Genomic DNA, 27,097 nt, shown 5'->3' on the forward strand with positions numbered 1-27,097 from the left:
ACCACCAAAGCAGAAGAGAACCATTCAATTCATTTGTTCCTTTAAGTTTCATAGAGAAGAAAGAGAAAGCAGTTACAACTAGAAGCTAATAGCATGGAGAATCAGGTCTTTTAATATGTCTTAAGTTTATATACAACATCATGTTTTTAAATCTTATTATAAACACATTTTAAAGCCAAGAATAAATCCTTTTAAAAAGCAATTTCCTTTCTTCCATAACTGTGACCGATGATTTTTCTCACTTCTGAAAATTATTAACATAATAGTCTATTCTACTATTCTTTCTAACTTAAGTGTTCTGCCAGTCTTATTAATGTGATTTTTGTTCATAAAAGTTTGATCTTCACATCCTAGTCATTTTCCCAGTGATCCATTCTAGAACAGGGAATAAAACTTGAGTCTCAGGTGAAAAGAAAGAATTAAGGAATTTAGCCTTTTTTGTTTTTTTTTTTTTTTGATTCTTGGAAAAATTTAAGCTATAACCTCCCTCATTCTTCATTACCATTTAGACTACCCATTATGGAGACATCTAATGCACACACTCTTTTTTATAAATTGTAAATAATATAGCCAAGCTATGTAAGCAAAATGTGAAGCTTGAGTATATGTGGATATTATCCCCCCAAAAGTGACAATTTAATGATTACAAAGTCAACAATGTATACTGCGTGATAAATGGTTTCAGCAATTTGTGTTACTTATTCAACAATCAATCACTTAATGAGAGCCTGTTGTGTAGATAAAGCACTATGCCAGCTCTGTGAGTGATGCAAATGTTAATACACAAAACAAGTCAGTGTTGAATGTTCAAAAAATTATATAAATCAGGAGCCATGGGCGTTGAAAGAAAAAACAGATCACTTCTGGGTGGGATAAATACAGTTGGTGGCATTTAATCAATGATTTTTATGTTCGAATCAGGCAAATATACCGGGAAACTATTCGGAGCTCTTTAAAAGCTCTGGATCTATAACCTGGGACTACTTCTCCAAAGCAGCCCAGCCCAGGTGAACCAGAAACCCTAAGCAGAGAGAAGTAAAACAGGAGGGCTTGAAATCTGATCCTTTAGACTGCTCCTACGGAATCAAGGAAAGGAATTCCCATCTGGGCTCTCCGACACCTATCGCCTTTGCTTTCCTAAATGAGTCAAGCCATCCAGATTGACCTAGTTCTGCAGTGACCACATTGACTAGGATACCCAGGACCACCTGGGCCTGGAAAACAGGGGTACTGTTACGTGGATTATCATTATTATTAGAAGATTATTATGTGTTGATCTTGAATACACAGAATTTAGCCAAAACTATACCTTAGATTCATTCAGATTTACTAAATTTTGGTTTTTTTGACCAAACTTCACTACTCAAAGGAGACACCAATTTTTAAAATGTTAATGAAGAAAAAATTAGTTACATTGCTGGTAGTCATCAAGATGTTCACTAGATTTCAATGTACTAGAAATGGAATATGAAAGTAATATAGCCTTTCTAATGTGTAGAGATCAAATAATAGTAAGTAAAATATAAGGTTGCTTTTGTCTTTACCTTTATGTCTCCTATTCGTTAAAGACGACTGGTAAATAAGGTTATAATATAGAAAAATTGGTTCTCAATATGGTAAAATTCTGTGGAATTTCTGTAATTAAGTTTCTTATATTCTTAAACCAAAAAAATATTAGATTCAATGACAAATCCATATAAAGCAATACCATATATAATTTTTAATAACCGTAAAAGCACCATTATATAGAACACTTAATACTTCACAAAACATTAGAAAGAAGCTGTTGGCCAACAAGAAACAAAGCATACATCCTACATGGTCTTATCTGTGGTCTCACACCAAATTAATCTGATTCCAACCTTTTAAGATTTAATTTGGATTCATAAATTCTCTATTAGTATAAGAGTTGTGGTAGAACTTCGTCTTAATACCACATAAAACACTGAGATTGCTCCTCTTAAGGTGAGCATGACTTTTCCATACCTCCATATAATCTACAGCCTGGGATGCTTCATTCCTTGTACTCCCAAAACTTTGGAGCTGCCAACCGATTAGACATGTTTATAGGCATAATTTTAAAAACTGCTTAATTATTCCTCTTAAAAATTATGGTTTTATAAAGGCAGACTTGTTTTATTTACACTATTAGCTCAACAGCCAAAAGTTATTCAGGTTTAACCCCGTTCAATAAAGTGTTAGTTAAAACACAAGATATGACTTTAAATAATGATACTGATTTTCCTAAGTAGCTTGTATAGCTATTAAGAAAGATTTTAACAGACACTTCTAACAATGATACATTGCTAAAATAGAGGAATACTTTCCCAAGGTGTCTGCTTTGAAGGACAATATTCCCTTAGGTGTGTACTTTCTGGCATATTCATTTTAAAGGAAAATCAATATCATCATTATAGCCACACATCTCACATTTTTGGATACATGGATGATCAAAGTAGCAATGGCACTAAAATTTTTCCTGCCTCCTACTTCTCCCTCACCTTTCCAACTTTCCTGACGGAGATGAATTTCCTGAAAAAATAGATTCCTTCAGAGAAAGTGGTTCTGAAGCTTTATATTATAAACCCTTTAGTTCATTAATGAGCCTATGTGGCTGATTATGTTCTTAGGTTTCAGTTTTAAAGTAATTCTTTCTCTAGAGAAAGGGACTTTGTTTAATCAAATCGGCAGAATTCTCAGCATCAGACCATGCATATAGGATCACTTTAACAAATGCCTGTTGAAGAGGAATGTAATGACTTCTGCTCAAAAAGTTTCAGGTTTGACTATTTACAGTGGAATTAGAGCTCTGACTACAACTGAACAAAGAATAAATACCAAAAATTGAAGTAAAAACTGATTTAGGAAAATTTTGAATGCCTGTAAGAGAGACCTCTAATACCCATGGTGACAACCACCCCTTCTGTTAAAGGAGCTCTCATTAGTGAAGCCGCCATGAGCCCTCCGGTTTGGGAAGTCTGCACAGGTGTTCCAGTACCCTGCACCGTCGGAAGGAGATGCATTGTTCCTGTCCTGGTTTCTGTTCGCTCTGCTTGGTTTTTCGGCATGCAGCACACTGTAAAAGGTAACATCATGTTCATACCGTTCTTTCATTCGGTGTATTTTCTCTCTCGGGACTCCATGAATGTTTCTTCTGCGTGGGGAAAAAAAAAAAATGAAACTGGTTAGTTAAGGCCGCATATCAAAATGATATAAATTCTTGTATTTTACAAGTCCTATATTATTACATAGATACGCACTCCCTATTCTCAGGATGGAACTCTGACAAAAGCAAAACATCGTGTTAAGCAGTTATCTTTCAGGCTCAACTCCTGTTTTTCCTGCTGCCCTTGCACACTCCCAAACTACCCTGAGGCTAGCAAAGAGCTAAAGCTTCAAAAGTGCTTTGTTTCTGGAAATCTCAATTCTGTGCTTCAAAACATAAAAAAGCACCGTGAGATCTTTTTATTATGTATTTGCCAATTTGTCATGCATATATCTATAATCAATTATGTCAGTCCTAGATACTTCTAGATCCTTATAAAAACAATATTCTTCAATTCTAGTGGGCATGAGAATCATTTGGGGATGTAGTTTGAAATGTAATTACCAGAGATTCCATCTATGGAATGGGGTCCATGAACTAGGACTTTAACAACCACTCAGGTGATTCTGATGGGGGTGGTCCACAGATCCCTTTGGAAACACTATCTGCTTATAACCATAAGATGAACTAGACTTATTCCTAAAAAGTAAATTCTGATCTCACTGGTTACTTTAAATCACTGACGTTATCAAATAGGACAGATAATGAATATCAGAACCCATGCATTCAGTCAACAAGTTAGTATTATTTGGACATTTACTGCTTTACAAACTAGAAGCAGCATCTAGACCATAAATGAACCACAGACTGTTCAACATCTAAAGATCTGTTTAGCCTAAGTGCAAAAACATCACTCACAAGTGCAATCCCATGCAGAGGAAAGTGCTTTTAAATGTTCATTAATGAAGCATTTTAGCAGAATGTTAAATGTGTCCTTTCAAGGACCAAGTCCAAGCCAAGATTTAGCATTTAGCATTATATCAGAAAACTGACCCCAAACTAAAGTCTTTCACATTAATAATTCCAAAGTTATCAATTTCCAAGAATTACCATTTCTGGCCTGAAAACTACCATGTCCATTTCCAGCCTGAAAAGATTCTTTTGTTCGGTCTGAAATACCTGAAAATAGCAGGATACACAATGAGGAACTAGAAAAACAAAGAAGTACCTTGCTAACTCTTGAACGTTGAATTTCCAGCGAGTGTCAGGTTCTCGGAATATAACTTCATAGTTATTTTCAAGTGCCTGATTTTTCAAAAGTACATAAAACATTGAAGACATGGTATGTATGTTTGGGAATGTTTATGCTGCCATTTAACATTTACTATAAATCTTTTCTAAAATTCCTTTTGTTTAACCAGTAATCCAATGCCTTAGTTTCTGTTAACAAATACAGTTGGTACATTTCCATACTTAGCCACTCTCAGATTATATTACGGTTCCCAATGATAAATTGTGAATAATTCTATTTACCATGATGGAAAATTACAAAGGTTCTTTGTTTTGAACATTTCAAAAATAGATAGCTGAACTACTTTTAAATGCCCTGTCCACAGGAATGAGGAATGAACTCCAATGGCTTCTCAAAGTCCCTATGTGACTATCATAGACTCACTGCTGTCAAATGCCTTGGCCTATTCCTCATACCTTGGTTTAGAAAGTGAGAGTGCCATAGGCACAGAGCTTGGGAAACAAAAGTGGTTTCCACAACCTTTACATATTCTTCCCTCCAAAAGTAGCTCTCCCTGCTATGCAATATAGTTTGGCTTAATTCACTGTGCCCCATTTCCTTGAGTTTAAAACATTATTACCATTTCCATTAGAAACATCAAACATTGTTTACATTCATAAATTGACCACTACTTTTTTTAAATCTCAAACTGAACTTTCTATTATCACTATTTTTTTATTGTGTTATAAAATACAAAATGAGAAGAACTAAGTAAGCAGCTTTCCTCTGCATTCTTTAGATGGACACTTCTAATTTGGGAAGGATATCAGATATCATAGGTGGAAAATATTTAATTTCTGCGTCCTACTAATAGCTGTGGATGTCTGGAAAAGATTGTGCATGTCTAGAAATTAGAAAATAAAAAGTAAAATGACTTCCCTTAAGCCACTCTCAGTTAACCTGACTCTTGGTTCTGAGTTGTGCCTTAAATAACGTGACTCTTCACTTCCCTATTCATTTCTCTCCCAAGTGGATGTTCGATCCGTGAACTGAAGTAACCACAAAGTTGATGCTAATTTTTCCTACATTCACCAAAGTCCCACAGTCTGGGCGTAAATAAAACTGATGAAAGTACAGTTAGAGAGAAGCATACCTGTATGTAAGCTACTTTGCCCAAAATGTAAAAAGAGGCTTAAAAATAGACTGCCATCAGCCCAGTTACAGAGATATTCACTTTACAATTAGCCAAGTAGGGAGAATACTCAGCTGTCTTCATCCTGCCCCTGTATGTTTCTGGATCTTTTCTGTTTTCTACACTCAGTAAGGAATGAAAACTTATTAGCACAAAAGATGAAATATGTCTTAAAACAGATCAGACATATTTCAAAAATAAAGGTGCATATTGCTTTATTCACCTGTTGTTCTGACAGTAGACAGCTGAGTTGTTACCTTTATATGTGTATTTATATTTGTATTCTAGTATCTTAATAGGGTTATAGTGTTAATCTGTTTTTAAACTAAAAATTTCATTGCCCTAGAACTTCCATGCAGCAGCACTACATAGTACTGAAGTCCCCAGCGTGGCAAAGACAGAAGTGTGTGCTATGAACATCATCTACAACTCCGCTGGTGGCATCATCTAGTCCAACATTTCTTGGCAGGTTTCAGCAGATGCTCCTATGTATGCCTTCCCTTAGGAAAACAATCAAGACAGAAATGCTGTCAAGAATTCAGACCAAGGACTATTTTAAAAATGTACCCTGAGGTGGTATTAGCATCTCAGTAAATTTCAGCCATTGAACAGCAGAGAAACACTAAAACCTCTTTACCTGCTCCCTGAGAGAACAACTATTAATGAATATGAGATCGTGGAAGATCAGAAAAAGAACAAATGTTTCAACTTTCTCACAAAATGTCCATAACTGAAAATTCACAATGATACTTCTTCCTACCATGACTGCATAGGGCTTCATTTCCCAGGCGTGGAGGTTGGTATTATCAATAATAATGGGGGATATGCCATTCCTCATTGCTTTTCTTGCTGCAACACAATGTTATATAACAGTGAACAACAAGCAACAATCAGAGAAGGGTGAGCGTACTCCATATTTTGTTATTTTTATTACAGGATGTGCTCATTATACAACTTTAATACCACCTATTTCAGAACCCACTATCAATAATTTTATTTTTCCTGGAATCTAGGGAGGTTACACTCTGGCATTCTGTTTGGGGGGAAAAAATGGCAGCACTTTAGATTAAGCTTCTTCCATAAACCTTTTTCATTTTGCAGTATCTACAATCTATGTGCACAACAGGATTTACCAGGGGTGTGGAAAGAAATTTGTCACCTCTTTTCTGGTTCCATTCATGAGCTTCCTCCAGGAAGTCAGGATTGAATTCATAGGCACCATCTTCCCTGAAGAAAAAATCATCCGTGCTGAAAATCAGGGCCCTGGGAAAGTCGTGTTGCAATTGTCTGGAAAGTGGGGAAATAAGAGATTATTTTGTGACCATGCATTTTCATAATATAAATCATTTCCTTCCATCTCCAACATTTAGCAGTTTATGAGACCACCAGGTTTGAGTTGTTGAATATCAAAAACATGAGATGCTTATTCTCTCTAGAAGGTATCACTCTTTCGTAGGGAGAAGGAGAAGGCTGACGGGACTGTGGGTGGTGCCCAGTTCTTGAAACTAGGAAGTGCTGGTCACCACCACTGACTTTTGCAGCAACCAGGAGTGACTCCAGATGAACCTGTGGAGGCTACGCTGCGGGTGTGACAAGAGTCATTCCTTGTGGGCACAGCCCTTACTGCCATTCCTCTGTGATGCACCACTGCCCACACCCTCATGCTGCAGCCCCTTCCTGCATCCCCTCACCTGTCCTGGGTCCCCTCGCCTTGGAGATCTGTTCTCCGTAAGGACCCATCTGAGATATTGGTTCTTGCTGAGGTATGAAATGTAGATTAAAGTGATGTGATGTGTGTGCTACCTCTATTAGGTAACATTTTAGCAGTGACCTAAATCGAATTTTAAAGCCACAGCAGAAGAAGAAAAGAGGCAGATTCCAACATTCCCCATGCCTTCCTAAACCTCTATCACTCTCTCTAAATATGAAAATATCACAGAAAAAAGAAAAACCATCATGGAGTTCCCCCTCTAAAGCAAAAAACCACATTAAGTTCTGCACAAAAAAAACTTCACAGGGCTTCCCTGGTGGCGCAGTGGTTGGGAGTGCGCCTGCCAATGCGGGGGACGCAGGTTCGTGCCCCGGTCCGGGGGTATCCCACATGCCGTGGGGCGGTTGGGCCCATGGGCCATGGCCGCTAGGCCTGCACGTCCGGAGCCTGTGCTCTGCGACGGGCTAGGCCACAGCGGTGAGAGACTCGCGTACCGCAAAACAAAAACAAAGCTTCACAGAGAAGATGTTCCCACCTGAAATCCTTATTCAGACTTTTCTGGGGAGAAGATGGCTATTATGCTAGATAGGTAACTGGGTAAATCTCTGAGCCTCTTTTCTTCATCTGTAAAAACTGTGGATAATGTCACCTATCTCGCTAAGTTAGGATGATGACTTAATAACTTGAGGAAGCGCCTCGCGCAGCACCTGACACAATGAATTTATGTTTATTTCTCTTCTCCCTGCAGCACTCACCAGCATAATTCTAACATCAAACAAATTCACCAGGCAAATAGAGTACATAACAAAATGGCCATGCTCAGAATAAAAAGATATTTAAAAGTTGGAGAAAAAAAATGTTGGAGGGTGACAAGGGCAGGAAATGTAAAGAGAAAACAGAACTATTCAACTGTTTGTTCTTCCCCATCAAGAAGAATTCTCTTTAATCAGGGAAGAACGCAAGGCACTGAAACCACAGATAACGAAGCGCTTGGGTTGAAACACTTGGGTTCAATTCTTGACTCTTCCACTACTCAGTCATGTGATCTCTCTCTCTAAGCTTCTGTTTTCCTGACTGAAAACTTGTATAATAATCACTACCTATTAAACAGAGCTTCTAGTAAGGCTCAAATGAGATTAGGTATGGGAAAACATTTTCCAAGAGGTAAGGCACTTTACAAATGTGAGGTATGTTATTTTATTAATAATGAAAACAAATGAAGTCAAATTTTCCAACTAAGACTGTTTACATGCCATCATAGTAAAGTACATTGGAGTGTGTACATAATGGGAGAGGTGGTGAAGAAAATGTGGCCATTTTAAATCTACCACAGATACAGAAACTGACATGAAAGAAAAGTATAAAGATCTGATGAAACAAATTCGCATAGTTTCCTTGTAAATGTCTTTTTGATTTTGAAGACACTCAAACTGAAAAGCCCAAATCATAGATCCAAACTTTAACCTCCAATGAGAACAATTATTATAAAGACACCTTAGAAGAAAATCTAAGGGCAACACTAACTGCATTTTCAGGTGTGTGTATTTATATTTGTAAATGCTTTACAGTTTTTAAATTATTTTCATCAATATTATCTAGTCTAAATCATGAAAGCTTCATTCAGAGTTTAAATAATACTGTGTAACTTATTTTCCTTATCTTTTGTGTACTATGTTAAGCAACTCTGGATATTAGTTCCAGGACTTTTTTTTTTGATATCCCTTCTAAATCTGGTTTCATTTGTTTTCCTATTAAGTCTGCCACTTATAGGTTTTGTTTTGCCATTTTCAGAGTTGAGTTTTTCTTTTCATAGACATAGCCTTATCTACTCATGTTTTCCACTGTAGCCTACATGGTCCTCCTAACAAACAGGAAGGCAAAAATATGAGTATTTTTCACCTTTACAACTCGGATGGAATGTGTGGGCAAGGGAGGAAGAAAAAGCGGTCTTCATAATCTTACTGAATGATCATTCCTTCGAAAACTCTTTTTATCTTCACCTGAATGTTAAATTAGCACTGGCAGTCATGGTACATCTTGAATATGCAAGACAATAAAAGCTCTCCTAGCTAAATGAAAAACTGATTAAATAGACAATCTTGAGAGTCTCAAACTTAAGTGGAAGCAATAAATACCATTCCATCAGCTTCAGAAGTGATGAGGATAATGCCCCAGCTCTAGCTTGCTTTATGGTGGTCAGGAGCCTCATGCATTAGGGAAATTGAGAGAATGAAAATAAAAGGGAAAAAAATAGAAAGACAATTACATCCACATAATTTTCACCTCCACAGCTCCCCCCAAATTCACTTGAAAGCACTACTATGAAGAGAAACTCAAGGCTCTAATCTTGATTTCACAACTTACATCATTCTTTTATTTAATAATAGAGAACCATGGGAATATATTTAGATATCTATTAGTTACTCCCCACTCACTGACAAAAGTCCAACATTAGTATGTAATTTTGAGTTGTACCCCTAACTTTTTATTATGGAAATTTTCCAACATGCAAAAGTAGGCAGAATAATATAATCATTCCCCACGTACCCATCGTCCAGCTTTAACAATTATCATCATATGGCCAGTTTTGTTCCATCTGCTTCATACTTCATTTCAGCAAATACCGCATCAGCGTTCAGATTTCCCTGATTTTCTCATAAACATATTACTATAATTGGTTTGTGTGAATCAAGAGCTAAACAAGATCCATACACTGTACTGGGCTGCCACGTCCCTTGTCTCATTTATTCCATACTTGTCCTCTCCTTTTTATTGCCACCTGAACTTCCCCCCCCCAACCTTTTATATGTAGAAAAGGTTCAAACCTATAGAAATGAGTTGAAGGAATAATACTATGAACACTCCTTACCCTTCACCTACAGTTGTTAACATTTTGCCTCATTTATTTTACATCTCTCGCATATGTATTTTTGATGTACCATTTAAAAGTAAGTTGCAGACATCATGATACTTTGTTCCTAAATGCTTTGTCAAGTATCTTCTATAAATAAGAACATTCTCCTACATAATTATATCACATCTTAAAAATAACATTAATTTACATTACTTTATAATAATTATAAATTATACCGAATATTATAAATATATACTATAAATAAATTATAAGTGTATTAATTTACATTGTAATTTTATAGCTATTTATAATAGCTAATGTTAATAGATTTTTTTAATTTAAAATTTTAAAATTTCCTTCATGGTACCAATAATATCTTTCATAGGTTCAAGTACTGCATTTGGTTATTATATCTCTTTGGTGTCTTTTAATCTAGAACTGTCATGCCTTCTTTGAAAAGTCTAGTCGGTTGGCTTGAGACTGCCCCACATTCTGGGTTTGCATGATTGTTTCCTCATAATTAGATCCAGGTTAAACATTTTTAGAAGGAACGTACAGAGGTGATGTTTGTGTACTTCTGATTGCACATAATGACCGTTTGTACCATTGTGCTAAGTTTGACCACTTGGCTAAAAGGTGCTGTCAGCTAGATCTCTCCACTGTAAAGGTGCATTGCTTCCCTTGTAATACTATGTAATGCTGGTGGGCAGGGGGTGTGAAACACGAGACTCCACGTAACAGTTCCCCAACAACCTTTCCCTCAACGATCTTTACATTCATTGCCGATCACTGCCAAATCAGTTATTACATTGGGAATTGCAAATACTGATTATCCCATGTAATTTCTTCTATATTTACTAGGTGGCATTGTCTAGTAAGGAAGAGCTCTCTTTCCCTGTTCCCTTTTGATAATGCTTACCATCATTATTCTTTATGATGAGCAAATGGCCCCAAATCTGACCAGCAGGTACCCTTCAAGCTGGCTCCTGTGTCTTTGTCTACACCAACCTTAAAAATACTACTTTTCCTTTCTTATTAGCAAAGTAATACATATTCAAGGCAAAATATTTTGAAAGAGGAAACTGCAAAATCGGAGAGGTTCCTATATTCCCCCACTTAAAAATAATTGTTAATATTTTGATCCTTTTTCCAGGGGACAGAATTTTTTCTCTCATCTGATATTTTGTTACATAAAAACAGAAACATAATGTAGAGAATACCAACTTATTTTCACCAAACTTATTTCCACAGCAATTATTTCCTACCTCATGAAATATGACTTTGTGCCATTATTTTTAATGATTATGACATAGTTATTCATATGGATGTACCATAATTTACTTAACCAATGCTCTGTGGGGTTAGGTATTTAGTTTGGCCCCAACTTCTTTGATTACCAGCAAGTTTAAGTACTTTTTCTTATGCGTGCTGGTCATTTAGAGATATTCTTTTGTGAACTGCATTTTCATGTCCTAATAAAACCTCCTTATTGGGAGGTTTATGGCTTTCTTTTTGAATATGTAAAATTCTTAAGTACATCAATTTCTTTTTAATTTTGTTTATAATGAACTCTAACATACAAGTCTCAGTTACTAGAAGTTTTCTTAGTCACATGTATCCATCTTTTATTTTCTACTTTCTGTCTTTGGTAATACATTTACAAGTCTTTCCCAACCCAAGATTATGTAAATATTCATCCATGTTCCATTACATTTTACTCCCCAGTCCATCTAAAATTTTAGTTTAGTATGTGGCAGTGGTTAAGACAGAATGGAAATGGACCCCTATCTTAAACCGCTCACAAAAACTTGAAATGGAGTAAAGACTTAAACATTAAGACCTGAACCATAAAACTCCTAGAAGAAAGCATAGGGGGAAATCTCCTTGACATTTGACTTGGCAATGATTTTTTGGATATTACACCAAAAAGCAAAAGCTATAAAAGCAAAAATTAATAAGACTACATCAAACTGAAAAGCTTCTATACAGCAAAGGAAACAATCAACAAAATAAAAAGGCAATCTACCAAAAGGAAGAAAATATTTCTAAATCATATATCTGATAAGGGATTCATATCCAAAATATATGAATAACTCATATAACTCATTAGCAAAAACCAAACAATCCAATTTAAAAATGGGCAGAGGATCTGAATAGACATTTTTCCAAAGAAGACATACAAATGGCAAACAGGTACGTAAAAAGGTGCTCAACATCATTAACCATTAGGGAAACGCAAATCAAAACCACAATGAGCTATCACCTCACACCTGTTAGAATGGCTGTCATCAGGAAGACAAGAGATTAAACGTGTTGATGAGGACGTGGAGAAAAGGAAAACCTTGTGCACAGTTGGAAGGAATGTAAATTAGTGCAGCCACTGTGGAAAACAGAATGGAGGTTTCTCAAAAAAATTAAAAATAGAACTACCATAAAATCCAGTAATCCCACTTTTAGTTATATACCCAAAGGAAATGAAAACAGGATCTTGAAGAGTTATCTGCACTCCCATGTTCACTGAACCATTATTCACAATAGCCAAGATATGAAAACAACCTAAGTGTCTGTCAATGGACAGATAAATGTGGTAAACATATACAATGGAATATTATTCTGCCATGAGAAAGAAGGAAATCCTGCCATTTGTGACAACATGGATGAACCTTAATGGCATTATGTTGTGAAGTAAATCAGAAAGACAAATACTGTATGATCTCACTTATATGTGGAATCTAAAAAAGTTGAACTCATAGAAAGAGAGTATAGTGGTGGTTACCAGGGGCTGAAGGTGTGGGAAATGGGGAAATGTTGCTCAAAGAGTACAAACTTCCAATTATCAGATGAATAAATTATGGGGATCGGGAGCTTCCCTGGTGGCGCAGTGGTTGAGAGTCCGCCTGCCGATGCAGGGGACACGGGTTCATGCCCGGGTCTGGGAGGATCCCACATGCCGCGGAGTGGCTGGGCCCGTGAGCCATGGCCGCTGAGCCTGCGCGTCCGGAACCTGTGCTCCACAACGGGAGAGGCCACAACAGTGAGAGGCCCGCATACCGCAAAAAAAAAAAAAAAAAAAAAAAATTCTGGGGATCTAATGCACAGCATGGTGGTTACAGTTAATACTGTTATTATACACTTGAAAGTAGCTAAAAGAGTAGATCTTAAATATTCTCATTACAAAAAAAGAATGGTAATTATGTGGCACAATGGAGGCGTTGGCTAACAACAGTGGTAACCATTTTTTTTTTTTTTAATTAATTTATTCATTTATTTTGGGCTGTGTTGGATCTTCGTTGCTGTGCGCAGACTTTCTCTAGTTGCTGCGAACGGGGGCTACTCTTCATTGCGGTGGCTTCTCTTGTTGCGGAGCACGGGCTGTAGGTGCACAGGCTTCCATAGTTGTGCCTCGTGGGCTCTAGAGTGCAGGTTCAGTAGCTGCGGTGCACGGGCTTAGTTGCTCTGCGGCACGTGGGATCTTCCCAGACCAGGGCTCGAACCTGTGTCCCCTGTATTGGCAGGTGGATTCTTAACCACTGCGCCACCAGGTAAGTCTGGTGGTAACCATTTTTCAATAAAGAAATGTGTCAAATCAACATATTGTACACCTTAAACTTACACAATGTGTTAATTACACCTCAATAAAGCTGGTGGAAAAAAAAAAGACCAGAGAGTGGTACAGCTGGATTAAAACCCAGGCTTCTGGCCTCAGAGCTATACACTAAACCACTGTGATTGAGTGCTATAAAATAAACAAACCACATTTATCCTTTTCTCTAGTGACATTGAGGTTGTTTGCAATTTTCTCTATCATTAACAACTTTTCGTGAAAATCACTGTGCCAGTCTCCTTGTGCATATGTACAATGTCTCCTGAGGGTATATACTCCAAGTGGAATAGCTATTAAATCCTTTTTGTTTGTTTTTTGAAAGAACAGAGCAGAGCAGATGTTATTTAAAATTTCCTTCTTTCCTTCAGAAAAAAATTTTTCTCTGATAGAATATATGTTCCATGAAGGCACGGATTTTTGTTTCTTTTGTTCACTGCTCTATTCTAAGCATCTAGAAGAATGCCAGGTACATGAGAGATAATAAATATTTGGTAACTGTATGAATGGTTCTTGAATGTTAGGCTCTGTTGTCTTAATTATGTAAACTTTGTATAGGGTTCCAAACTGTGTGAGGAGAATTTCTATTTACTCATCTTTACGTGTTGAGAATTTTACCCAAACCTCAGATTCACCCCCAAAGAGGACTGGGAGAGAGAATTCTTAGATTCCAGCACTCCCTCTAGATGTTATTGGAATTCTCAAAGACTTTAAGCTGGGAGGCAGGAAACAGATTCAGTGACCCAACAACCTGAGGAGAATGGGGAGGGAGACATGTCTGTAAACATCTCAGGCCAGTCTCCCCTGAAGCCCGGTGTGGCCTGCCCTTCTCGGTGCTGCCAACCACCATGCCAAGGCTGAGCCCTGCCCTTGGAGAGATGGAGCTCAACCATCACCAGCACCATGGATACCGTCAAGCAACAGTGGCTAAGGGGACTCCAGTGAAGAGTTCCCAGGCTGTCCTACGCTCACTCTTGCCCTCACTCCTCACACCTCCAAAGTAGGGCATGTTTATGAGATCCAAAACCAGACTAACAGTTAGCCCTCATGTGCCAATGTGGCTCCACTGCAGTTTCTAGGAGAAATTCCTTTCAGTATCTTGAATGTGAACAGCACCCTTCCAGAGAATCCAGCAATGCCACAGGCTATGTTTTATGTTTTCAACTCAGCCATGCTCTGAAGAGGAGAAGGAATCAGAAGCACACCCACCTCAGCACTAACTTGTTTTTAGCTGTGTTTTCCCAAAATGTCATAAAGCAGTTACAGACAACAGAACAGTGGCCACACAGGAAAACTGTCACTCTGGGCTCTTTTTTGACTGCTGTTTAAATGGGAAAACAGCTGTATCTTTGATACTTTTTTTTTTTTTTTTGCGGTACGCGGGCCTCTCACTGTTGTGGCCTCTCCCGTTGAGGAGCACAGGCTCCGGATGCGCAGGCTCAGCGGCCATGGCTCACGGGCCCAGCCGCTCCGCGGCATGTGGGATCTTCCCGGACCGGGGCTCGAACCCGTGTCCCCTGCATCGGTAGGCGGACTCCCAACCACTGCGCCACCAGGGAAGCCCGATACTTATTTTTAAATTCCTCTTTAGGATAACTATTGGGTGAAGGAGATGGCACATGAAACATTTTCACATGTAAAACACAGGAATGGGTTTCTTATGAACGGAATTAAAGTTTTTTTTTCTTTTTCTTTATTTTTCCCCCTCTTGTCTGTTCTCAACAGCTCGTGCATTCTTTTACATTTCTCTTTATGTGAATAATCTCCTTTTTGGTTTTGTTGTTTACTCAAGACCCATGCTGATTCTGAGCTACCAACTCTTAGGAAGTTTTTGGAATTAACACATCCATCAAATATTTAGACCTACTATGTGCCAGGCCTTCTTTTAGGGACTGAACAGAATAAAGCTCCTGATCTCATGGAGCTTGCATCACATCTCATGAAGCTTACCTTCTCATAAAAGAAACAGATAATAAACAGGTATGTATATGCCAAGTGGTGCTAAGTTCAAGAAAGAAAAGAAAGTCAAAGTAAGGGGCAAAGAAGGTTGGAGAGGTGCTACCATCCAGAGGGCCTTTCTGGATGGCAGAGAAGGTCCCTTTCAGACCCTTTTCTTCATCATAACCTTAAAAAGTATGGGTAAAGAACACTGAAATACTCTAGTTATACAATACTTCAACAGGACTCCTTAATCGTCAAAAGTGGATGTAGGTGTTTTTGTCCATGAATATCGCTGGTAAGGTAAGACCACTTTGTGCATTATGAAATCCTGAATCTCAGAATCAAATGCATGATTCTCTGATCCTAACGTCCTCATCTGTAACATAAAAACACTCCATGTTAGGATTATTGTAAAGATCCAGTAAGCTAGCATATATAGTGCCTGCATACAGTCAATACTCAGTAAATGTGGGCTTTCTTTTCTGTCTCCATTACTGCCATACCCTTTCCCAGGCTCTTACCTTGATCAAAACAGATAGCCTTCTCCCCAAGCCATGCCTGCAATGCGACGGAGAGCGTTATGAAGGAACAATCAGACGTGAGACTAGTTTTCCTCTTATCGTACTATTTCCTTAATCTCTTAGAGCCTAGCTATCTTTAGGTAACTTGGAATGATAATAATTTCATATTGGGTTCCTCTAGAGTTCGAATGGGCCTAGAACGGTTGCCATTATATAGAGAAGAGTTCATCAAAATGCCAAGAAGGAACCTGGGCACTAAGTTGGGTTATGTTATAAATATCCTGTCATGTGAGTGAATGAGGAAGAAACATGAGATAACCCTGGGAGGTCAGTGTTGGCTATCTCTCCCCAACACATCATAGTCAGGATAAATATGAATACTTACTTAGAAATCCAAATCTCATCTCTCCCCATGGCCCTGAATGGTGCCACATTAATAAAGAAAATTGGGGCTTCCCTGGTGGTGCACTGGTTGAGAATCCGCCTGCCAATGCAGGGGACACGGGTTTGAGCCCTGGTCCGGGAAGATCCCACATGCCGCAGAGCAACTAAGCCCATGCACCACAACTACTGAGCCTGTGCTCTAGAGCCTGCCAGCCACAACTACTGAGCCTGTGTGCCACAACTACTGAAGCCCGTGTGCCTAGAGCCCGTGCTCCGCAACAAGAGAAGCCACTGCAATGAGAAACCCACGCACTGCAATGAAGAGTAGCCCCAGCTCACCACAACTGGAGAAAGCCCACATGCAGCAAAGGAGACTCAAAACGCAGCCAAAAATAAATAAAATCAATTCCTCGGTAATTTTTTTTGTATTAGAAGAAACATATCGCCAATACTGACAAATAATAACATGTGGCTTCCTTACCCTGACAGTTGAAATCCAGGTAAACTAAGCCCACTTAATAGGGCCTTTACCTGTTTTTTCATGAACAGTAGATCAAAAGCAACCTCATTATACTTTTACCACCTTAGTCCCACTAGCCTCTTCCTTTGGTGCAGAAGAAAAAGCTCTGATTAGAAATAAGGAGAATTCATTGCTATGAACTTGATCAAGATATACAACTTCTTGAAATAATGTCATTTGCAGCAATATGGATACAACTAGAGATTATCATACTAAGCAAAGTAAGTCAGAAAGACCAATACCAAGTGATATCACTTATATGTGGAATCTAAAATTCAATACAAATCAACATATCTACAAAACAAAACCAGACTCACAGATATAGAGAACAGACTTGTGGTTGCCAAGGGGGAGGGGGGTAGGGGAGGGAAGGAATGGGAGTTTAGGATTAGCAGAGGCAAACTATTATATATAGGATGGATAAACAAAAAGGTCATACTGTATAGCACAGGCAACCATATTCAATATTCTGTGACAAACCATAATGGAAAAGAATATGAAAAAGAATATATATATATGTGTGTGTATATATATATGTATAACTGAGTCACTGCTGCACAGAAATTACACAACATTGTAAATCAACTATACTTCAATAAAATTTTTTTTTAAAAGTATATAACTTCTCAGAGTTTAGTGTCTTGAGCTTGGACTAGATGAACTCTGTGGGAACTTCTTGTTCATTTCCTGAGATTCTTCTATGAAAACATTCTTCCCCTTTCATTTCTTCCTCTATTCCTACTGCTTCTCTAATCATAACCACATCTGCGACACTATATTGCCCAATTCAGCAGGGTCTCTTCCACTACCCCGACAGCTCCAGGACTATGGTGGTGGGGATTCTCCTGTGTTACCTTTCTAGTAAGTGATTGTGAACACATACTGCAGAGTGTGTTCTTACTCTCTGTGAACATAGGAAGCACATATAGTACTCATTCATCCCAGCCTCCAAAGAGAGGCACTGCAAGGATTCTCAGCTATGGGGAGAAGAGATTCAGGACCCATCTTAGGAAAATTACTAAAAATATAAAAAGTACCTTCTCCAAGTAGACCTAAGTGGCTAAAACTCTGAGATGTCACCTGCCTGATACTCTATTTTCATACACACAGACTTGGAATACGGTCAACTTCCTATTTTGCCCTTGCTTTTATTTATGACAGCCCTACCCTCATAATTAAAAACACCATGGTCCAGGCCTGCTGGCTTAGTGCACTGTGGAGTGAGTACACTTTGGGGTCTAATTACTCACTACTTAGTTAACTAATCCCCTCTTCTCACTGTTTCCCATATTTTTTTAAAAATTGTGTTTGTTTGTAAAGTATACCTTTGTCCCCATCTCTGTCCCATCATTGCATCACATCAGGAAAGCATCCTTTCACCTCTTTGGAAAGCTCTAATGCCAAGAAATAATGAAAAGGTATTTCTTTTGATGGAAAATTCCATGTCGTCCAGAGATAAAAATGAGGAGAAAAGACAGCTGTCAGTGAACATCCTTTGAACCTACCGAATCCATGTTACAAACCATTTTTGATGGTGCCAAAACAAACTAGCATATTGCAAAGGACATATGTCCTAGAGTGTGGTCCCCAGACTTTGCTTTGATTGATACGTAAAGATTCAAAAACATTCCGGGGACTGACATAAGGTTGACAACTTTTAATTTTTCAAATAACGTCATTAAGAAAAAAAAAAAAGACTATACTATTGCCATTTCATTTCATTTCAAAAGGACAATTTAGTGGTATATCCATGCAAGGGAATGCTATTCAGCCACGAAGTAATGAGGTTCTGACATATGCTACAACATGGATGAAGCCTGAAAACATTAAGCTAAGTGAAATAAGCCAGACACGAAAGGACAAATACTGTATGATTCCACTTACATGAGGTATCTAAAGTAGGCAAATACATGGAGACAGAAAGTAGATCAGAGGTTACCAGGGGCTGAGGCGAGGGCGGGAGGATGAGCAGTTATTGCTTAATGGGTACAGAGTTTCTGTTTGTGGTGATAAAAATTTTTTTAAAAAGATAGTGGAGATGGTTGCACATCATGTAATTAATACCAGTTAATTGGACACTTAAAAGCAGTTAAAATGTCCACACACGCACAGAAGAAAGCACAGAGGTAAACAGACGTCCACAGATGTTTTCACTGAAGTCGGAGGACAGAACAAGTGCAGATCCAAGTGAGTTTATCAGTTCAGCTGTGGAAAAAGAAATAGTTCTGGATCACGTGCTGAGAGTGAAAGGGTCTTAGGACTGGAATCCTGTTTCTTCTCTCAACCCTGTACTCCTTTAACCAGATTTTAACATTCTCCATGATCTGGCCCTGGGTTTACCTAACCAACACACTCACTAATATAAACAACCCACTGCAGTAAAACCATGCTCCTCATGAGCCTAGAACATCCAGCTCTTTCCCATCTCCATCTCCTTATTCATGATGGTAATCCTCTTCCTTTGTGCAGTCACATCCTCCTGGTCTTCAAGGCCAGGTCAAGAATCATCTCCACATGGAGGAGACTAGCTCTTCCCTAATTATCCTATCGTCCTAACCATGCTCAGTGACTCCCCTGGCCTTGAACACCACCAGCAAAGAACAGGCTATTCCCCATGAGACTTTACTTACCCACAGCAGTGTACTGGTTATTGTCTTCCATTTGTTGGTCTTGTGTAGGCTCCTTCTCTTAATCTTATTTTGTATATACCTTACTAAGCAAGTGCTAACAGTCTTGTAAGTACTCAGTAAATACTACTATTGTTGACTAGTGAAAAATTAACAATAGTTGGTATTTATATGGCCCACACATTCATCGGTGCTTTCACATTCATAAGCATAGGATCCTTGTTGACCACAGTACCTTAAATCCTCACAATAAACTTACTAATGGAATATTAGCTTCATTTTAATGAAGAAGAACCTAAAGTGTTCAATTAAGTGACCTATGCTAGTTCATATGCTAATAAAATATTAAATAATTAATAGCACCAAATAATTAAAATCAGTCTCCTTACAGATTAAAAAAGCTTTCTAGTATGTCCAATCAAGAATAAACCTAGGAAAGCCTTTTTATATAGAAAATGACATATTTACTTGGTTATTTAATAAATGCTTCATCATACAACCTAGGTCTACCGAGCCAAGTTACTGAATAAAACTATTTGCAGCTAACTTAAAGTTATTTTCACCTTTAAAAAGTTAACAAGTAATATGTATTTGTTGTAGAAAAAATGAGAAAATAACTCAGGGGCAAAAGTCTATATTCCATCCCACTGCCTAAAAATCAACTATTGTAACCTAGCAGGACCCCATGGAGGCATTCCTGGGACAGGCCTTCCCCCATATCCTCTGCTTTGGCTCCTCTCTGAACTATCTAGATAATAGTATTGGACGCACATTTCCTGAGCTGTCTTGCAGATGTAAAAAACTCCCCTCTCCAACAAATGCAAGACGTTAACTACTTGATGACCATAAACACACAGCTCCAGGCCTCCCTGTGATACCACCCTGCTACCTCACCATCAGCCAATCAGAGAACCGTGCACAAGCTGATCACAAACCCTGCGACCCGCCCCCTCCACCTGGCTTTTAAAAGTGCATTGCCGAAGCCCTTCTGGAAGCTCAGGACTTTTTAGGGCATGAGCCACCTCTTCTCTTTGCATGGGCTTCCAATAAACTTTCCTCTGTTCCAAACTCCAACATTTCAGTTTGTTTGGCCTCACTGTGCGTCCGGCACACTAACTTGCATTAACACTATGAACAATATCTTTTTACACGTTTCTTTGAACAGAAAATGGGATTTTTGTGTATTTATTTGTAGTCAAATGTACATCTATGTTCTCACTAATGACTCATGACTTATAAGCCAATCCTGTATTTTTGTACACTTAAGTTGGCTCACATTTTTTTCTTTTTCGTATTTTTTTCTATCACATCAAAAACTCTGCTGAACATCCCTCTATCCTCATGCACTTGTCCAGTTATTGTCTTAGGATGAATTCCTGGAAGCAGGACTTACAGGTCAATGGTAAGAACCTATTTTTGAAATGCTTTTTAAATGAAACAGAGGTGACAAAACACATATAAGGGACAAGCTAAATTTCTAGTACTCTGATGTACTTAAAAATTTTAAACCAGATACAACTCTAACTGCTTTTTTTAACCTGTCCAAAGAATTTAAATAGATGGTTTCCACATTCCAGTCCCTGCAAACTGAAAACATATAGGTGAAAAGCATAGAAATATAACATTGATTTGGAAGACCAGACATATTCTAATTTCAAAAACATTTTTAATTCTTTAATCAAATGAGAAACAAAAGTTAAGCAAAAAAAAGCTGAACCCGCATTTGTAAAAACGATTTCCAAGTTTTAAAGAAAAAAAAGTTTTATTTTTCTCTTCCAAGAAATACATGTCCACTATAGAAAATTTGGAAAATACATAGAATAATGAAAATATGAATTTCCCAGAATCCAAAAATACATAAGATAGGCTTACAGTTTTACTATTTTCTTACACATGTATTTTTAAAAAATTTGCCATTCTCCTTCTCTCCCCAACCTGACCCCGCAACAAAAAAGTGGGGAAGGCAGCTCCTTGAGGGACATGGCCTGTCACACCCACTACACCTTGCATCCTCCCTGCAGACCTCTCTTCTCGCTGAGCTGTGGACTGTATCCTTGCCTACTTTCCTGATTTCCATGTAAATGCACAACACACCCCAAAGCAGGGCCAAAGTCCTGTGCTCTCAGAACTGCCAATGCCCAGCCTATCAAGAGAACTCACAATGTCAACTCCCAGCTGCCTCCTTCACTTCAGAGCCAGACTTCTCCCTAAGAACACCTTGAAGATTATCTCTGCTGATCAACATCTTCGGCAGTAACTAATGCCTCTTAAAATTTATACAGCACTTTAAAGTTTAACAAGTTCTCTCATACACATTTAATCCTCACAAGAGTCCTCTGAAGTAGACAGAGCAGATAGCCCTATTTAAAAGGGAAGGAAACTGAGGTGCAGAGGAGTTGAGATCATATCGAGTCAGTGGCAGAGCTCGGACCTCCCTGGCAGTCCAGTGGTTAAGACTCCGCACTTCCAGTGCAGGGGGTGCGGGTTCAATCCCTGGTCGGGGAACTAAGATCCCACAAGCCGTGGGGCACAGGCAAAGAAAGAAAAAAAAAAGAAGCCATAAATTGACTCAAAGGTCAGAGCTCCCTACCTAGCCATTATTAACAAAACATTTTTTAAGTCTGACAACTAGAAATTAAGAGCTAGAAAGATCTTCAGTAAATCATCTAATTCCTTCTCAGTATTCACATGTAAAGGAAAGTAAAAAGAATTAAAGGCAGGTGATCGCCTAAAGTCACCAACTATTTTGTGATGAAGAGAATCTAAAGGCACAATCTTCAGACTCCCAGGGAAGTGCTCACACCAGTCGTCCCTAGAGAGATGTTCTTTAATAAGCTGGTCTCTCATCCGGTGTCTTCCGCTTAGCCAGATGTCAACCAGGAATTAAAATCCTAGAAGTGTAGAATGTTAGAGCCAGAAGGGACCTTAAAGACTACCCAGGCCAATCCACTCGCTTTAGAGATGAGGAAAGTGAGGTCCCAAACTCATGGCTTCTGCTGTTCAATTCTGTGCACCTTCCACTCACCATATTACTTCCCTTCTTTAATTATAAACAAAATCTGGCCAAAGATGTTTACTGCCTTCTCGGACAGTGTGTGACAGGCCACAGACCAGCAAAGCCGAAGTAAAACTGATCGGGATTTGATTTCAGAAGATACCTTGTTGGTAACAGATGTACCCACCATGACTGTATCATAAAATAACCAAGTTCTGCTGGGTTCTAGGCAGGCTCCCCCATTCTCTACCCCGCCAGAGAGAAGGCCTATTGAAATGTGCGTGTTTCTTAGAAAAGGGTACCAATGGCCCTTTGGAAGTCGCCCATCTCTTTAATCTATGAAAATGTAGCAATATTGTTTTGCTAAAGGCTTCTACTCCACAAATCAACCAGGAATCCTAACTAAAACTGGCAGCACAACACCAGGGCTGTCACAGTTCCCTGACCCTAAAGGACCCAGACCCTCCTCCCACGGTCTTTGTGTACCATTCAAATCCGCTTCTCAATGTGTGCTACGACCTTGATTCTTCTTCATTGGTTCCACAGTTCTATGGCCAGTCCCATGGTTCTACAGCTAACCTTACCTCTCTGGTGAGATGGAAAGCTCTTTGAGGGCAAGGGACCACTTCTATTGAACACATACTACTGCCAGACACTGTGCTTTGCAGGGTAAGATACAGCCCCTACCTTCAAGAAACTTACAGAAGGATAAACGAAACCATGTGCAAAACCAAGCGCAGCCACAGAGGTGTAAACAGGAAGAGGGGGAGCCCGGAAGGCGAGGATTAATAAGCCTGAGTCGTAAAGGGCTGGTGGAATCAGTAGGGGAGAGGGCGGTAGAAGGCAAGCCGGGCAGGCAAACCAGGCACGCGGGGCAGCGCCAGCAAAGGCAAGGAGAGAAACAGTTCAGCGCTGCAGGAACATCAGGCGCAGGACCGAGTGGAGGGAGCTGAGGCTGGAGCGGCGGGCCTAGCAACGTGGCCCCAGCAACGAGGCCGTGCAATTCACGCTGACCCGGTACGGGGGCCGCTGGCGCACCTAGCGAGTAAACCAATTTGGGCTCCCGTGGCGAAGCTGTGTCAATGACGGCCTCCAGCGGCCGCGCAACCCCCTCCCCCGGGCACCTGTGCGCCGTCGCAGCCGCCAAAGCACACGCAGGGCTGCCTCCCTCCGCCAGATTTTCTACGCGGCCGCGCGCCCGGGTCCCAGCCCCTAACCCCTGGGCCCCCGCTTCTCCGCTCAGGTTTAAAACGCCTGTTGCCGCACTGTGGCGGGTGCCTGCGTGCCAGCGGGAGGCCCGGTGGTCTCCTCTGCAGTCGCCATCGGGCTTTCCTGAAGAAGACTGCCCGCGGGCCCCCGACCCCGCGCTGCGAGGCTCGGGGCCAAGGCTACCCGCCCGGCTGGCGCAGGGGCCGTGAGGGGGCCGGTGCCATCTGGGGCTCGCGCCAGGCGCAGTGCTGACAGCCGTCCTCCTGCGACGGTGCAGCATGGAAGCCAACGGGACGGGCCACCCGCGTCTCGAGCCCGCGGCCCGGCTGGCACCGGGCGGCCCGGCTTCCCCCCGGCAGTCTCGGGCCGGGGCCAGGCAAGGGGCTGGCTCGGCCGGGTCCGCGCGCGGCGCCCGGACGCGTCATTACCTGGCCAGCGTAGTTTTCCCCGAGCCCGGGAGGCCTCGCAGGAGGTAGAGGTGTTTCCGAAAGCTGTGGCGGCGCGGAGGTGTCCCACGCGGGGGCGGCGGGGCGGGCGGCCGAGGCGGCTGCTGCTGCTGCCGGAGGCTCAGCCTCCCAAAGGATTCAAGAAAACTCTCCTCCATGGGGTGGGGGCTGGCTGCGAGAACACTGCTTTCCCCTTCCTGAAGTCACGGTCTTGGCCAAAGCTGTTGTTTTTGTGGCTCTCCGGCCATGTGATAGATGGAGGGGCGGGCGCTCGGAGCCCAGCCCCTCCTTCCCACCCGCCCGAACTGCGCTGCGTGGGAGGGGTCGTCCCTACCTGGAAAGCTGGGGACGCTGGGAGACTGACAGCCGGGCAAACCTGGGCAACGCGACCCCCGCCCCGCTCCCCCACTGCCTCCCCGCCCCCCCCCCCACGCTTCCGGGTGCCCTTCACCCTGGGGGGAGAGGCCCACCGGGTGGGACACTGGACACTTCCCCGGGCCGCCCGCGTGGAAGGCAGGCCTTAGGCAAAAGCCCTCCCCCACCCCACCTAACACTGGCCTAGACCTTGAAAGTGAAATAATTTTAGTTGACGATAAGAGACCGTGAACAGCATTTTGAACAGTAACAGTAAAGACCATTGTCTCCCCCAATTTGTGAGCACCAATATCTGGCTGGTGTCCCAACGGCTAACACCACTCTCCCAGGGCCTGTATCTTTTCCTTTTTTTAAATACTTCTGTATCAGCCTGCCAAAAATATTCTTAGAAAGCTTTGTTGCCTCTACATAACTTTAGAAATCTCTTCAAAAAAAAAAAAAGCACCTCTTAAAACTCAGATTGATTTATGAACAGTAGCATAAACTAGGCCTCCTGAGAAGGACGGGCTACTGCCCAGGTTCATGCCCTGTTGCCACAGGAAAGGGATGGCCTCCCTAGGAGCAGGAGCAGGGAAAGGAGCAGTCTACTGAAACAACAGAAAAGCATCCAGAATTAAGTTCTAAGTTCCAGGAACTGGTGAGCGCCAGTTGGTTGATCACCACAGTACTCTCCACTGTTTCACACTCAGGAGTGTGAAAGAGAGATCCTATTTTCTGAACTAAAATTCAACATGCATGGACTGAAAGAGACAATATTAAAAATTAACACCATCCTTGAACAATCCGGGATATACGGTGGCTTTGGCTGTAATAACCATTGTAAAGTAAATACATTTTGTTTCTGGCAGCTAAGGTATGAAAATTTTGAAAAGGAATTGTGAAGAAAAGCAATTTCTTTCTAAAACAAAACCCAGAGATTGCACAATAAGCTTCGGTGGAAGGGACTATCCAAGTGCTGGGGGAGGGGGGAGCTCTGTGCTGACAATTTCGCCTTCTTCTTGGGGTTCTGTGGAGGGGGGAGCGGAGGGAGATGAGCTACTCTCTTGAAAAATCCCTTCCCAGCATTGGAGGAAGGATTCTTAGCCCTTCTGAGAAACACTGAAATTTCAAAAGCTTCTCTAAATATTAGGGGGAAACCATAAGGAATGGAGAATATACATGAATCATAAAAATAGTGATGCTTATAATGTATGTATCCTATCATACTTCCATGTATCTGCAATACTTCTTACGAGACCGTTTTTACCCAGCCGCAAAACTACCTTTTTCATTCTAGACTTGCACTCTCTAACATAGGAGCCAATAACCACATGTGGCTATTGAGCACTTGAAATACTGGCCCAAACAACAGCTGGTCCAAACTGAGATTAAAGTACACTGAATTTCAAAGCTTCAGTATGAAAAAAAAGAATGTAAAATATCTCAGTAATTTTTATATTGATTATGTGTTGAAGTGATAACATGCTGTGTATTGGGTTAATATATTATTAAAACTAATTTCATGTTTCTTTTTTTTTAACTTGGCTAGTAGATAAGTCTAAATTACATATGTGGCTGACATATTTCCGTTGGACAGTGCTGCATGAGACTTCTGTCCATTTCTACTTCCTTCTATAGAGGGTGTCCCAGGCAGCGTGGGAGAGGGCAGCAGGAAGACACACAGCTTTGGGGGCTAGAAGTTTTGGCATACTGAGTCTGCAGTGCCTGTGGCAGCTGAAGCAATGAAGTAGATGCTGGAAAATGTGAATGTGCTATTAGAAGAGAGGTCTGAGATGGAGACAGAGCTTTGGAAATCCTTCCCCTGTGAGAAGAAGATAGAGAAAAGAGCAGACGGCTGAAGAGGGGGCTCGGGGACAGCATTTAAGGATAGTCTTTGAAGTGGATCTATTGAAGGAGAGTACGAGAGACAGAATTGTAAGACAGTGTGTGGAGCCCCAAGGAGGGAGAGTTCAAGGAGGAGAAAATGGTTGGCAGTATCTGAAGGTGACCCCAGACACTTCTCCTTTCTCTTAGCTCCCAGATTTAACTAGTCAACAAGCTCTGTTTTCCCCAATTTATTCCTCAGAACCGCACTGTTTAAAGCTATCTGTTTGTGTATCTGTTTCCTCCCACTAGACTGTACGTTCAAAGGCAAGAACAGTGTTGCCCTTGTCACCCCAAGAGCTAACACAGCATCTGACATTCAGAGATGCTCAATAGTTGTATATGGACCCAAACTGCTTTCTCAGTAGATGTGTCTGAGCTTGGGATTTACTAAAGATTAACACTGAAAAAAGATAGTGATAACGTCAGCTAAGGACTAATGTAAACAGTAAGTGACCTTATTGGCAGATCTGAGAACCACCCTGCTCCCAGATAGTATCTACGTTCAGATCCTTACTGGCCCTATCTAGGTGGCAGCCTCCAGAGAGGAAGGCTACCCCCGAGTCAGAGGATCCCTGTGA

At 40.6% G+C, this 27,097-nt stretch overlaps 1 protein-coding gene and 1 non-coding gene across 7 annotated transcripts; both read right to left on the minus strand.

Annotated features, from left to right (window-relative positions):
• Positions 1–1,697: 1,697 nt before the first annotated feature.
• Positions 1,698–24,530, minus strand: N4BP2L1 (NEDD4 binding protein 2 like 1). Of its 6 annotated transcripts, none has more exons than XM_065895984.1 (5): positions 24,261–24,505; positions 6,629–6,756; positions 6,230–6,318; positions 4,275–4,351; positions 1,698–3,154 (listed from the first exon to the last, which is right to left on the minus strand). In XM_065895984.1, exons 1-5 carry the CDS (start codon positions 24,434–24,436, stop codon positions 2,896–2,898), a joined length of 729 nt encoding a protein of 242 aa, XP_065752056.1. In that variant the 5' UTR covers positions 24,437–24,505; the 3' UTR covers positions 1,698–2,895. The 6 variants fall into 6 exon arrangements, with proteins under 6 accessions (XP_065752056.1, XP_065752060.1, XP_065752057.1 ...); XM_065895985.1 differs by lacking the exon at positions 4,275–4,351 and adding an exon at positions 4,157–4,225 and having other exon boundaries at positions 3,098–3,154; positions 24,261–24,436; XM_065895986.1 differs by lacking the exons at positions 1,698–3,154; positions 4,275–4,351 and adding exons at positions 3,663–3,707; positions 4,157–4,225 and having other exon boundaries at positions 24,261–24,436.
• LOC136137912 (small nucleolar RNA SNORA16B/SNORA16A family) lies at positions 14,865–14,996 on the minus strand. Its single transcript, XR_010656769.1, has one exon. It is a non-coding gene; the product is annotated as a small nucleolar RNA SNORA16B/SNORA16A family (small nucleolar RNA).
• Positions 24,531–27,097: the final 2,567 nt, after the last annotated feature.

Source organism: Phocoena phocoena, chromosome 18 (assembly GCF_963924675.1).
Source record: "Phocoena phocoena chromosome 18, mPhoPho1.1, whole genome shotgun sequence".
NCBI lineage: Eukaryota > Metazoa > Chordata > Mammalia > Artiodactyla > Phocoenidae > Phocoena > Phocoena phocoena.